The sequence below is a fragment of the Gavia stellata genome, chromosome 6, assembly GCF_030936135.1.
Source record: "Gavia stellata isolate bGavSte3 chromosome 6, bGavSte3.hap2, whole genome shotgun sequence".
Lineage (NCBI taxonomy): Eukaryota > Metazoa > Chordata > Aves > Gaviiformes > Gaviidae > Gavia > Gavia stellata.
In genome coordinates this window covers 22273083-22288014 of record NC_082599.1, presented here as the reverse complement: position 1 = coordinate 22288014, position 14932 = coordinate 22273083, and the positions used below count along the sequence as shown (strand labels likewise).

Below are 14932 nucleotides of genomic sequence, written 5' to 3'. Positions count from 1 at the left end.
CAAGTATAAATGCTAAGGAAGAATAATACATGTTGACATATATTGGATGCTATCCACCTAAGCATCTTTCAAAGATGCAGCTTTTATATGAACCATCTTGGACCTGGATGGTGGCTAGTCCCATCTCTCTCTTCATTCTATGGTGCCTCTTTTCTTCCGTATCAGAATCATTACTGGTTAAAGTGGGTTTTGTAATACTGACATTTGCAGTAAATACTGGATGGGCATCCCAAACTAATCATGCATAGTCAAACCACTGAGCAAAAGCCATACGGTCAAAACTATGCTAGTTTTTATTCTGAGTTCATATTTGAACTTGAATCTGCAAGTGAAAGCTGTATAGCTCAGTGCCAGTCTCAGGAAATATTAGATTCTCTAATGCTAAATTAAAGAACTTTAGTGTTTCCACTAGATAACTTTTACTCAATTTTCTGCTGACAGCTTCCTTACTTCAAGCTGTAAATATTAGAGAAAAAAAAAATGCCTGTTTTGACAGAACAGATTTTAAAACTACCCCATATTCCATCAAATAAGGTAATTTCTGTGCTTCCCCTAATTTTCAAACAGCTGGTTAACTTGTAGCCTGAATACCTTCGGTTGAGTCAGCCACATTAAGACAAAGATCTGTTGCATCAGGACACTCATGCTATAAGCACTTACACATCTGTAATGAATTTTTCTTAGGATCTGTCTCTAAAATGCTTAACAGATTATTAGTAATATTAACAAGAACAGTGGAGGGCTGCATTTTGGTACTGGCACAGCATAATTGCAGGGTTTTGCTTTGAAATGTGTTGAGTCAGATTCTGCACTGTGTGAAATAAATTAATTTCACATGCTTATGATGCCTTGGGCACTAGTATTCACTCTTATGTTACTAATTATCTGGTGAAGCTACAGGTAGCAAAAAATAAGATCAATTACATTGAAAAACATTCACAAAAGTGTTTTCCATGTTTTAGACTGCTTTAGATTGCTGCTCGTGTAGCATTTTGTGCTGTCATTGCATTAATGTCTGTCTTTGTGTTTTTGTGTTTCAGAATGTATATACTTATTTTAATGTTATTGTGAAACACCTTGGGATACGTTGAATACTGAAACAATGAACAATGACTGTATTCTGAGATCTTGACTGATGTATTTGTACTGTGTAGGCATTTGAAAAATAGATCTGGCATACCTTTTTCCATATCACCCACACGTTCCTGGGTTTGAATTTCAATCTTTTTTTCCCCAACACAAAGATAAACCAAACCCTCCCTTACAAACAAAAAACTCTTTCTAGTAAGACTCATTCTTGGTTATATATATTGAATAGCCATTTATTAAAGAAAAAAAAAGTTTAATTTGTTTATATTTTATTTTGATAACGATATGAAAAGTTTTGCAATCTTTGGAAGCAGGCAATCTTTTTAGCTTTGTATTTTAAAATACTTTTTATAAATTGTGCACAATACATCAGTAAGTAGATGTAAGAAGTAAGAACCCATTCTTGGGTGGTGACGGGAACTTCCCAAAGTGGAAGGATTGCTGTCCCAAGCTCTGTTTATGAAAATTTTCTAGAAATAATAACTTGATCAGTCATTATTTTGATTTCATTTGCAAGTCAATTGCGGATGCAAATGTGGAAGTCAGACTATGAGTGCTCCAATGGGAATCTGCAGTGGTGTCACAATGTTTTGTCAAGCAGTGGGCAGATCTGAACATAAAAAGAGATGTGTTATGCTTTTCCCCTCCCTTTTTGTTTTATTTTTCTCCTTCATAATTTGCCTACGTAAAATTTTGGTGGGAAACAGATGTCACAGCTCTGGAGTCAGTCATTTCAAATCATTAACAGTTGGAAATAACCTTTTCAATTAACCAGTTAGGAATTACGGAGTGGGACATGTGAGTATCTCCAGAATAACAGTTTCGTAGCTATCCAGAGCAAATATGAAACAGCAAGAAAACCGAAAGTCAAAGAAAAGCTTTTTGAAAAGAAATCCCTGAACTTGTTATGTCCTTATCTTGTACTACCAGTTTTCGGAAAAAGTTAATGAATCCATGATTCCTGTATTGGTGACACCACTGGAAATTCAGAGTTCCTAATATTGTAAGTAAAGTGTAACACTTTCTCTAGGTGCTGCGATGCTGAAAGCTTTTTCTGTTTTGCAGACAGAGCACATCCCTCCCTATGATGTAGTGCCTTCTATGCGACCAGTAGTTTTAGTGGGGCCTTCTCTGAAGGGATATGAGGTAAGTGATCGTTGTGAATTGTTTTATTTTGCCAAAAATATTGTGCTTCATTTGTATTTGAATGTTGAAAGGTAGTTAAGCTGAATAACATAGTTTATATCACAGACAAAAATATAGACAGTTTTTACTTCTACCAGATACCTGCTTACATGTATCTTATTTCGTACCAGAGTTCAGATTAAGAATAAATTACTTACACTCCAATCATATTGTTCAGATACAAGATTTACTATCACCTTTATTACATATTACTACTAGCATCAAGTATTATGAGATTCCTATTTGATTATTATTCTGTTGTTTGTTTGCTTCTAGGTAACAGATATGATGCAAAAAGCATTATTTGATTTTTTAAAACATAGATTCGAAGGGCGGTAAGTACTTCGCAATGCAAATCTACTTGAGTTCAGGTCCTGTTTAGGTACTACCAGGTTTTTAAGAAATAATTACATTCTTGCCAAAATATGTGTAGAAAATTAGGAATGGTGGCTAATTCCTTGTTCAGTGGACTATAGTGCTTCCTTAGCAGAGCACACCAAGGCTGTATAGCAGTGGGAAGTATTCAGGACCTTATATTTGTTGACAGTGGAAAAAAGGATGTCTTCTTGTTCATGACTGACATTCATACTCCAGATTGCTAGATATTTATCTACAGATTTAATAAATGTGTACTATTAAAAAAAAAAATAATCCTTTGTTTAAGTATTTTTTAAGTGATATCTCATCAATGCTTCCTGGGTTCTCTACAAGCTGATGAGGGCCACCGTTCCACCTCAGCTCTAGCTGCTTACAGTGGCATCTAACTTTGAAAGAGTGATACAAGATTCAGACTATCTAATGTGTATGATTGTCAAACTCTTGATCCCTCAAGCGGAGAGATAGGTTTGACAGTAGTGCTGGACTTTATAATGGGAAGTCTCAAAAGGTCTCCTGGGGAGGGGTGTCAGTCCCCCACCTTGCTGAAATGTGGTCACCCTTGGTAGCAGACAGGCTGCATTTTGCTGGGTTTTGAGTGCTGTTACAGCCTGTCCCTCACAGTGGACTCAGCAAGGTCCAATCTGATCTGTATTTGAGCCTCCAGGCATTACTGTAGTACAAATGTCAAATGATAATCTGTCTCTAAAAGCAGTGGCATGTTCTGTAATTCAGACATCACGGACCCATGGACCAGAGACATCAGGTGGATTCCCAACATGTGATTTTATTGCTACTGGTCCAGGACACAGATTAATACGTGCTATATGACATTTGGGGGGCAAATGGAGAAAACAGGAAGGTCTTGTTATAATATCTGTAACTTCAACGAATGTTCTATTTAGCTTGGAAGTGGGCAGAGCAATAACACTATTCTATCTGTCAAGTGCTGTCAAACTTTCAAGAGGGAGCTTGAGGTTTTCTGTCAATAGCTTCAGCTCTTTAGAAGACCAGTCTTTTGGTTTAAGCTATTGGATTTTCTCAGTCAGAATGATGATTTTGAGACCTAACCATTTAGTAGTCCCTCTTTATATTAGTCAGGGTTGTCAAATCTTAGATATGTACCTTCAGAATTGGAAGTTAACAAAGTAGTGAGTGTTGCAAGCAGAAAAAAGTTGTTGCATCTTCATGTCTTAAAGTATTTGAGACCATATCTAATTTTCATTTGCAGATCCAATTGTGGCAGGGTGAATCCACAAATACTCTCAATACAATTGATATCTATAGTAGCAGATTTGAAGCATCCCAAACTTCATTAGCAATATGGATTTATACTCAAGGTCCTCAGTGAATTTGTACAGGAGGTTCTTAGATTCATGCTACTGCTTTCACTGGTACTCTGCTGTCAAGTTGTCCTGACTTTCATTGCAATTGTTTCACTGTATGAACATACGTACCCTTTGTTTTGAGAGCAGACTTTGTCTTCCTGGTGTTACATTAAAATGACCTTAAAAAGATGTTAAAAGATCTTAAAAAAGAAAAATAATTGCATTTGAAAAAGGGAAAAAATATATTCTATTGCATGTAGGAAGGAAGACTGCCAGGAAAGGGAAAAAAAAACCCAAAAAACAAAAAACCAACAAAAAGCTGTAAAAGTTTGTAGTGTTCATCAATTAGCAAATATAGAAAACTAATGAGTACCCCAAATTACATGTTGGATTTCATTTTAAGACTAATGGCATTGTCTGTGAGGAACTATGCCAGAAATCACAATCTTTGGTTATGTTTTTAGCTTAAGTTAAATCATGCCTAAATTTCCAAAATGATGTTACTAATCAGTATTGTGCAAATAATTCTGTTTTTCTGTATTAACTTCTGGCTTTGTTACACTTTGTAGGATTTTAGATAAACACATACACATGTTGACCTCATTGGGAAATGACCTGTTTGGTTACATTTCAGATGAACAGCATCTGACTGTGCTTGCTAGAGAGGAGCCCTCCCTGTTCTTAGCAAATCCATTTCCTCCTTTTAAATTGCAAGTAAAATCATGTAAGGAAGAACAAGGGAATATCATCAGTCTGATTTAACTCTCAGCACTGGAAAAATGTGACCCCCTAAACCTCATTAGACCAGCGAGTTTGAAAGGGAATTTATCCAAAGGGTGCATTTTGACCCTGTAAAGCAAAACAAACTGAGTTAACTGTTTTCCTAGGAAGAAGAATATGCAGAAGGTTATGTAGCAGGTCAGTGCAAACAACTGGAAGTAACCACTTCTTTTTTGGCTCATCTTTTCTCATAAACACAAAGCTGAGCCTGCCAGATACTCAGCCCAGAGTTTTCATTTGCTTGCTTCTCTGTGTTGGAGTCCCCATTTTTGGGTGGCCAGCATATTGCTGTATCTTTCTGGAAAATTATAGGTAACTCTTGCACTTTGTTAAAAAACGTATGCTAGTAAACTGAAAAATAAAAATAGGAGTTATATGGCTGTATTAGTTTCCCTGCTAAGCCTTACATTTACCTGTTAACTCTGCATGTCCCTGTATGTCTTACATATATATGGTTAAAGTCAGCCAGATTGTCTTTCAGTACCTTCCAACAAATAATCGAAATTAGGGAAAGGAGAAGCCAGGCTATTCATACTGGGGATACTGATGCAAAGTCTAGCCACATCAGGCCTGGAGCCCCCAGGGAAGTCCCATCTTCTGCAGCACGTCTCTGACCTCCTCCTGCCTCCCCTCTCCCCAGACACGTGTAGCTTTGTAGTCGGTGGTCATACTGCATTTCGGTACTGTGCAGAAAGGGGGATGTCTTATCAATAGTTCTTGTAACAGTATTAGTTAGATAAAGTTTCTTCTCTGTTCACATTGTGCAAAGCAGACTGTGTGCTGAGCAGAACTTGTTTTCCTGTAGTCTTAGCCATCTTCTAGTGTTAAACTAGTCTCTCTTTCTCCCCACGTCCTTGCAAGATAAATAACATTCTATTCTATTTTACTGTATTTTATTTTTGCAGTATATCAATTACACGAGTCACAGCAGACATCTCGCTTGCCAAACGCTCAGTATTAAACAATCCCAGTAAGCATGCGATAATAGAGCGATCTAACACAAGATCAAGCTTAGGTAAGTACCTATAATGATGCTATCTACAAATTGGCTGTAAAGTATACTACCTCAATTCGTATCTGTAAGCTAAAAATAGCCTTCTCTCTGCTGTGATAAAGTCACGATTCCCATAATTCAGAAATCCTGGCACTAGAAATCATTTTAAAATCACTACCAGATAAACTTCATATAGTGCTGATTTTGGTTTATCCTGCTTATGTTCAGTTTTCATGTTTTGCTCTTTGCCTCAGTGGGGAGAAGTAGCCATCCATAAGGTAAATAAAATCTGAAGAGTTGTTCTTCTGGTTAAATAGAAGTGATGGTTTCAGAATACCTGAAATTATATGGATGTTATTGATATTATGCATTACCTTTTATACGATTACAAGTAGTGATAGCTACTGATATTAGACCTAAAAAAAATTACTGAAGTACACATTTTCTGAATGTAATATCAGTTTAAACTAATGCTGAGGTTGGTATAAAAAAATGAAGGATGGAAAAAGGGAGATGTTTTTAAAAAACTTTATAGCTAGGTTCATAGCATACATATCTGTCATCTTACATGAGTCTTTTTGTACTGAAGCTTGTCCAGTTGTATAAGTAATTAAACATTTATTAGCCAGAAAGAAAAACAAGCTTAGCTGGGAAGATATAACTAAATGTCACCATCTACAGTATAGGTGGCTACACTGGAGCTTGTCATCCCAAGGTGTCCTTAGAGTAAACAGAAAAAGGTGGTCACTTTAGAGTCTCAGCTCATGTGGACTGACCTCAGCTTTTCCTTTAGCACAAGGTGTATTACATCCGAGACTACACTGCCGCAGCTGACTCATTCCCTGTGTAGGGGCACCTGGAGGTAACTGAGATGAATCCCACCAGCAGTCTACGTACTCGTGTTAGGGCACTCAGCTGAGATACGGGACACCCAAGTTCAAGTCCCTGCTCAAACACAAAAAAGGAGGAACTTGAACTCGAACGTCCTAGATCGCAGGTGGATGATCCAGCCAGGTCTCTGTCTTTACAAGGCTGCAGATTTCTCTTAGAAGCCTTTTAGAGAGCTTGGTTTCCCCTGAACACAGCATTGTATCTTGAAATCTTGTAAAATTTGTGGAACAGGAAAAGACTCTTATTCATCCTACTAAAGGGGTTCTTTATCAGTTTTAGAACAAAATTTCTGAGTACACCTGTACTTTGAGTATTTAACATTTGCATAATATAGCTGTCCTTCTTAGAATGAGCTTCTCTGCCTTAAAAAGTTTGACTTTCCTTTCTTGAAAATTTCCTTCTTAAAACCCTTGCTTTCAGCTATGTGGAGGCTGTGAATCTTTACTTGCAAGTACTGTGGTAACTTCCAAGTATGTCTTAATTTAAGTGTTTTCAAATATCAAAATGTAAGGTACTGTAACAACATAATGAATATCTTTACACACAAGAATATTCTTCTGTGTGAATTTCCGTCCTGTCACCAAAGTCTATTTAATAATCTAATGAAAAGATAAAGTGTCACTTGTTTTGAATACTGCTGAAAATTGGTAATAAAGATGGAGATCACCCACTCATGGAACAAACAGTACCATGGGGATTAATTTCCCAACCTCAACATCAAAGCATGTGCAATTTTGTGCAATATTGCACAAATATATGCAGCAGTAAAAGCATATCGTCTATTCCTCATGCTAAAATATTTTCATATATGTAAAACAGCTACAACAAAAATCTATATGGGGAAAAAAATCTAAAAAACCAAATGCAGCCCATTTGTGTACACCTTTATTTCACAGCAACCTTACACTTAAGAACTTCAACATCTTTTTTTGGGGTCAAACTATTTTTTTGATAGAGGTATTTAAAATGGAAGTTCTGACAGAACCTCAGTTGCAGACACCCAAAAGATGACAGTGAGTATGTATATATGTAAATATGTGGCTAGATAGATACATCTCTCTAGTTTTTGTAACAGGCCTGTTATCATTACCTAAGATTTCCTGCTGCATATCAGGTTTTCAGTTGCTTATAATTGTTCTAAATATTAACTGATTCATAAAATCATTTTGAATCATCTTGGGAAATACTAGTTAGAGCAACTAGGTCATTTTAACAATGAAGTTAGGGCAAAAATTAATTTTACCTATGTTAAAATATTCTAAAAAACTTTTCTTTCAGAAGCGGTAATACTCCCATACTTCTAATAATCTAGCAGGGTTTTGAAATTCATACTGAATTGAACACTATTTCAGTTACATGTTTCTGGGCATTTTTTATGACAATAATGAGAAAACTTAATTTTTTAATTAAAATAATAAGAGTACCAAATTATTAGAAGCTGCCGTTAACACATGCCAAGCTTTGCATCTGAATTGCTTAAAGACTCAGCTCTCCCTAGGCAAGGTCCAGCAATGATGCTGAGCAGAACCTGCCCCCAGCAGATTGGATCAGGGCAGCCAAACAGAACTAAAGCGGGAAGGAGCTCATCTTTCAGCTTTCAAGCCTTACTTTGCTGTGCAGCATGGAGTATGGCATAAAAAGTTATTTACTTTAAAGATGTTCAGTTGGAGGAGCAGGTGCCTGGGCTAAGGGAGAAAGGCAAGTAGTGAAAATCTGTTATGGGAAAGGTTGGAGTTATGGAGTAGGAGCTTGGATAGTTGAACCCACTGGTGAAGTACCTCCAGGGTCTGTGCTCCAGACATAGCGTAAACCATGGGAGGACAAAAACCAGCCAGGAAGGAAGTCAGGGAGGGAAACGATGTGGTAGCAGTGGGTTGGGAGTAAAACTGAGATAGGATAAAACAACCTGGAGTCAGAAAAGGGAACTGCTTTTGTAAGGCGATGGGAAAACCCTTGTGCAAGGACAAAAGAAAGAAAATACAAGGAGTGTTACAGCCTGTTCCCGTGTTTGCCTGCGGTGTACGTCAAAGTAGAAATAGAGTCAGAATCAGAAAATATCGTTGTAGCCTGCTGGTAGGTAGCCTCTTCTAGCAGTGGTTCACAAAAAAGATGATGACATACCACTGCTGTGAGTACTTAGTTGGCTCAAGTAGCAGAGGTGAGTGGCAATATCACACCATATAGTGGAATTTTTATTTTCTGTTTGTGTGATGAATTTGCTACAAGTCAACAAAAATGCTATTAAAAGAATATTATTAGGTTTACGAACTCAAGTTGTGCAAAATAAAGGTTAAGAAGTAATAGTAAGAAGGTTAACTGTGCAACTTCTTAGTACCTTTAGGTTATGTATGCTGTGATTCAGTCTTTGGTTGTGTGTTTGCAGACTACTTTTCCACCAGTCCTCTGCCTCAATTTTTTTTGAAAAATGTACAAACTAATGGTGGGGAATTGGAATTGCTCAGTGAATTGCTGTTTTTCTTGATATGAAAGTTGTACAATGTATGAGGCAAGACACTTCAGGAAGGCAAACGAAGTTCTCTAAAAGCACAATAGGGCATTTTCAATTTAAATTTGAGGGGAGCAGGACAGGAAATAGTGATTTGACCAAAACTTTTTGTGGCAGTAAATCAATCGGTTTTAACAGGCAAGACTTCTTGGATCCAGGCTTGAATACCTGATCATAAAGAGGAAACTCCCTCATCACCCATCTTCTACCCTCCAAGAAGCTCATACCCCAGTAATTAAAAGACATATTTGGGATGTAGGACACGCAGAGTCAAGCATCTTCTGTATCTGGTTTGGAACAGGGATCTGAATTTCAGTCTTAAGCATCCTGAGGACTGGTCTATCTCTGTTGGTTCAGCAGATGTTGATTCTCTGTTGGAGAAAGGGATAGCCCTAGTGGGAGAGGGGAGTCTGCTGCCTTACGACCCAATAGCCTGTAAAAGCTACAGCACTGCAGCATGACGTGCCATGAACCTCTCTTTTGAATCACAGCAGCCTGCACACCTCACCCAGGGCCAACAAGTAGCCCCTTGGCACCACTGAGGGCTCGGTGCCAGGGATGGCACCCTGTAAAGCTCGCCAAGGTAGTGCAGAGCATGCTGTGCCTGCGGCATGGTGACTGTCCATGCCTGGAGCCAGGGTCGGTGCCAGTGGAGAACGGAGGCACAGAGGGAAGGGGCATCCCCTTGCTCCCCTTCCTGCCAGGCCCCTCCACGCTGCCTCCCACCCCGCCACCAGCAGTCCCGGCTCACCCGTCAGAGGTGAGGTGCAGTGCTCAGGGGTGGAAGGGGAGACTCTTTTTACCAAATTAACTGAAGAGCCCAATGCAATAGTAGATTTTGCTGCCTCTGATACAGAATTCCTATATAGTGTTGGACTAGCTCTTTACAGGCTTTATAAAAATGCCTATTTTTTTTCCAGTGTTTTCGGCATGCCTCAAGCATGATTTGTAGAAGTACTGAGTATTGTGGCTGAAACTGAGATTCAGGCTTTGAACCTGTCAAATAATGTATGTCATCAAAATCAGCATGTTGCATGGTAATGCAATGATTTGGAAAATGCAGATGGAAACCAGGCAGTACTTTGTGGACTCCTGCTGGGTACCTTGTGAAATACCAACCTTATGGCTCCTTATTCCCCGGAAGTCCTCTTATTTTAGGCTCTCTTCTTTGCAGACGCTTAACTGTGGAGCTATTCTTTTCATTCCCAGCCTAGTTCAAAGAATTTTTCCCTTCTCTCAGATCAGTACTGATATCCTGTACTGACAGCACAGAGGAGCATCAGGAATGTCCTGACTCTTAGTACTGACTTCTAAAAGATGCTTCAAGGTTACGTTCCATTTTGGAAGAAAGAATACCCAGAAATCAGGATTTCCTGGAGGATGACTTCCATTTTTCCAGTTTGAATGTAATTCTTACTATGGTATTTACTCTGAAGGATCGGGCACTGCATTTCTGAAGTTGAACACACCCAAATTAGCGATAACTTGTGATTATTCTTTTTGATTCAGTTTTCTATCTGGAAAATATAAGTAATTCCAGCTTCTCGCCTAACTGGGATGTTTCAAAGTGAAAAACCATTTTATTGCATCAGTGAAATATCACCACAGTAAGTTCTGTAAAATAGACCATAAATAATTTATTCATTCTGTTTTCAGAGAAAGATTAGAACAATGTGCTCTAAATGAGACACGAACCACATATTTGACAATGAAGAGAAAGTAAGTGATTCTATGATAGCTGCTTATCAGTTGACAGTGTATGGAGTTGTGCACTGATTGAGACAGCAGCCCTACAGAAACAACTTTATTATATGTTCCTGAGTATGCTGTCTTATAATACAGACCACAAAAGGTTTGATTTAAGAGAGCTATCTTGGTATTTCCTAATTTATTAGTATTAGCCTTGCAGCCAAATAGTGTTCTCTTTTAATACAAGTTTCAGCCATAGATAAACCATTGAGTCAGGACTCAGGTTACCCTAGTTCTTTTCTAGTATCTGCTGCAGGTCTGCTGAGGGGTCCTAGGAAATGGGTTCTTTTTCTACCTTGTATAAAATAAGAATAATAAGGCCTTTTCTCCAAATCACTGCAAAAAAAAAAAAAGACAGAATTTCAGCAAACACTGAATTTGTGCCTTTTTTTTTTTTTTTTTTGTCCAGACTATCTACAGTGACGTAGTTCTGGTCCAGATATTTAAAAATGGTATTTAGTACAATAAAATTTGATCTTGTTAATGAAAAACAGGGTTTGTTTTGTTTTGTTTTGCTCTGAAGCGATCTCCTGGCTGCATGGCTGAGGGACATGGGTGAGATGAGTTGCTGTCTGTCTCCTTCCTCCTTGAACAGTCAGTGGCACATGGACTGAGACCCATGTGTTTATTTCCACATCTGGTGTCATTTAAAAACAGCTTTTTATTGTAGCATATGTAGCTCCCCAGAACCGCTATATGTTAATCCAAATGCCTCCCCCTTTGCAGTTTCAATGCGAAGCTATTCCTTTACTCACCCACCTTTGTGTAGTCGTACCTCATGCAGCTAGATAGTCAAGTGACGGATTTATGCCTCAGTTATGCTCACATTTGTGAGCAGCAGTTGTAACTGCAGCAGAGAAGGCTATTTCTTAGACTTCTGAAAATACATTTTTGATTTGTATGTAATTATTATTTTAGTAAGTAAGCGGCCCTTGTTCTATCAATAAGTTAATATAGTACAAAGGTAATGTGATTGATACATTAATACCAAATACTTTTTTCTGGGAAATAAATGAACTTGGTTTTGAGAACAACTCTTACCTTATCACCCAATATAGGTTTGCAGTATTGTCCATATTGTTCATAGTTGTGCATAGCACAGTAAACAGTTCAGTGAGTGCCGTTATTTGGAACTGGTTTAATAGATAAACCAGAATTAATTTCAAGGAGGCATAGACAAACAATGTGGTAATCAGGAGTAGGAATTAGCTTGAGTAACTGGATTTACAGGATTATAGGGAAGTCTCAGTGGGCTTAATGCTACACACACCTATCAACTGGAAGTTTGCTTCTGTAAAGGAATCCATTAAAATAGACTTGGGATTTGACTCATTAGAAACCAGTGCTACCACTGAATATTTATCATTCACTGAGTATTCTAGTGTAAAATTAATGTATCCAAGAATTTTTTTAAAATAGTGTCTGGCTCATAAAGATTTAGGAGGACAGTACAGTCTTATTTCTCTCCTACATGAAAGCTTGTTTTGTATATAAAGAGAGATGTTTGCTTGTCAATACTGTTATATGTTTAATATGTGAAATGCTAGAATTAAATTTAAGGGAAGGGCAATTGATTCATTTCTTTAAAAGCCTAGAAGAAATCTGTAATCTTGAAAAGACTTTTCTCTCCAAGAAGGTAGAACATGGTTAAATCTCATTCACCTGAAAATCGGTCCCAGTTGGCTTAGTTAAATTTCTATACGTGGACATGCCGTTTGCAGAAACTGCTGAACCAGTTCTGTGCTTTTGCTGCATTTCTTTGTCAAAAGGACCCAAACCTTTTTCTTGTTGTTTCTGTGTATGTTACACTTGTTATAACCTTACCTCATGCTGTATGCTTTGTACAAGAACCTGATTGTCTTGGCTTTTTCCATTCTTTGCTTCATTAACGCTCTCCCTTTCCAGATGTTTTGGGTATGTATACAAGCTTGCAAATTACTTCTCCTGCTGTTTTGTGTTCAGTGCTTTATTGTACCTCACAGAACCACTGTGTGTTTCTCATAACTGGCTCACTGATAGAGCCAGCCAATCCTGTACTGTGTTGCGAAGTATTTCTTTTAGAAAATCTTGCTGGTTTTCCGTATTTATTTTCAAGTAATTCTAAAAATAAAGTTGAGATTGACAAGTAAATGCTCAAGATTAGGTTTTCTACTGCAAATTTCTAAGGTGTGTGCACCTAATCTGCATATTCTAACACAGACATATGAATGTTGATGTAAAATGTGTCATCATGAGTATGCTAAATCGATTGCAGTCAAATGGCTGGGAATCTGTTTATTTGCTTTGTATGTGCATATGCAGTAACCTGTCAGGAATCACATGCACCCAGTTTGCATGTGCAGTTGAGTGCCTACCTTTAGAAAGTTGTCTCTAGAAAATGTATAGAGCTCCCGTTCACATCATTAGGTTGATATCACAGAGTTTTGTTTTCTGAAAATGAAACATAAATGCTTGAAGAAAGAGTAGTGGATTATCAATGCAAATTTCAGCCTTGTATTTTTATTTTCTTGATATCTGTGTAAAAAGCCAGTTGAATGCTTGAAACTATGGTAACAAATTATTATATATATATACGCACATTATATATATATATGATAATGTTATTATGTATTCTCCGTGTTTGGTAATTTAATGACCGTTGTTGTATATTATAAGTTTCAAATAAATGCTTCCCTGACTATAAATTAAAAATAAACTTAAAAGAGTGCTATCTAAGCCTCATAAAAATCCTTCCCTAGTTACAGAGGCCATGGAACAGGAATGCAAAATTGGGATTTGACCAAGAGTGTATTTTCATTCCAAAGTCTCAAGGATCTAATATAGTTCAAAGAGAAGAAAAAAGATGTTCAATGTATTATGGAAAATTCTGATTGTCCCTTTATAATTTATCTTCAAGATAGCTGGGACAAATGTCCAGAACTCTCACTTGCAGGCATTAGATCCTCAGATACGGTAAAGTAATCTGCTAGACCTGAAGCTGCCTTGAACCAGAATGCTGTAATATAGTAGCCAGGAGCTTTTGGGTTTTTGTGAGGATGTGGCTACACATCTTCTTGCACACAGATGGGGAAAGAGTGGCATGAAGATCCTGAATGTGTCCTAATTTATCAGCCTCACATGTCTCAAAATGCTCTTTTATCCTGCTGGCCCAGCCTTGTTTTTGTTAACAGCTAAGGTCAGAGTCTCTCTAATTAATTTTCCAGGTAGTTCTGCGTTAGAAGTTTGATACTAACTTTCCAATACCTAACTCACGAATACTTTTTTGATGCAGTATTAGCAAAGTATTTTAATGAAACTTCCTGAGTGCTTCCAAAGGACATAAGGAGATAAAAAAATAATATCTTGATTTCTGTAAATTAGAGATAGCTCTCAGCAACATGTCAGTATATTTTGTCATGGTACTGCACTGAAGTACATATGATTTATAACTATCTTGAAACAAAATATGTGCTAGAGAAAAAGCAATATATCAGTGTGTTATAATAATTTTTTAAGGTCACTGATACCTGTATAATAACTAAGATACCTGGATAGGTAAACTAAATATTTTTAGCAAGTTAGCTGTTTGCTTAAGAATCCAGTTTGCTTCCTTTAAAACTATTCACACCTATAGGCTGAATTGATCCAGTATTTTTTCTTTCTGCTAGGCTCACGGAGCTGATAAATGTTGGTGTCTGTGTCCTCATTTTATCCAAGACTAAGGGTTTGGGTTGTTCAACCAGAATGACAAGTCTGGGTTCATTTCTGTTCTCTGCTAACAGAGGCATGAACTCGTAATTTCCATCGCCATGACAGGACTATGATCACCTTTATGACGGTTGTCAGTCCGTCCTGCCGAGTCTTACACACTTTGCATAATAACAAAACTTTTCCTGGAGAAAAAACTGGAATCCACATGTTTTGCCTCCCACTCTAAGCATCAGGCTACAGAGTCAGTATCTCTCCCACTCAGTGAACATGCAAATGTTTTGCAAGTGGCACACCATCAGCAGGAGGGGTTGAATAGCCAGCGATGGAGTGTTTCCACATCGTATC

The 14932-nt window shown here is 37.6% G+C and overlaps 1 protein-coding gene across 7 annotated transcripts in view; it reads left to right on the top strand.

Moving 5' to 3' along the window:
- CACNB2 (calcium voltage-gated channel auxiliary subunit beta 2) overlaps positions 1-14932 on the top strand; it is a 261693-nt gene that overhangs the window by 228448 nt on the left and 18313 nt on the right. For all 7 annotated transcript variants that reach the window (XM_059818303.1, XM_059818306.1, XM_059818302.1 and 4 more), the window contains 3 exons: positions 2155-2235; positions 2551-2609; positions 5663-5772. In XM_059818303.1, the coding sequence (XP_059674286.1) occupies positions 2155-2235; positions 2551-2609; positions 5663-5772 (250 nt within the window). The remainder of the gene's footprint in view (positions 1-2154; positions 2236-2550; positions 2610-5662; positions 5773-14932) is intronic.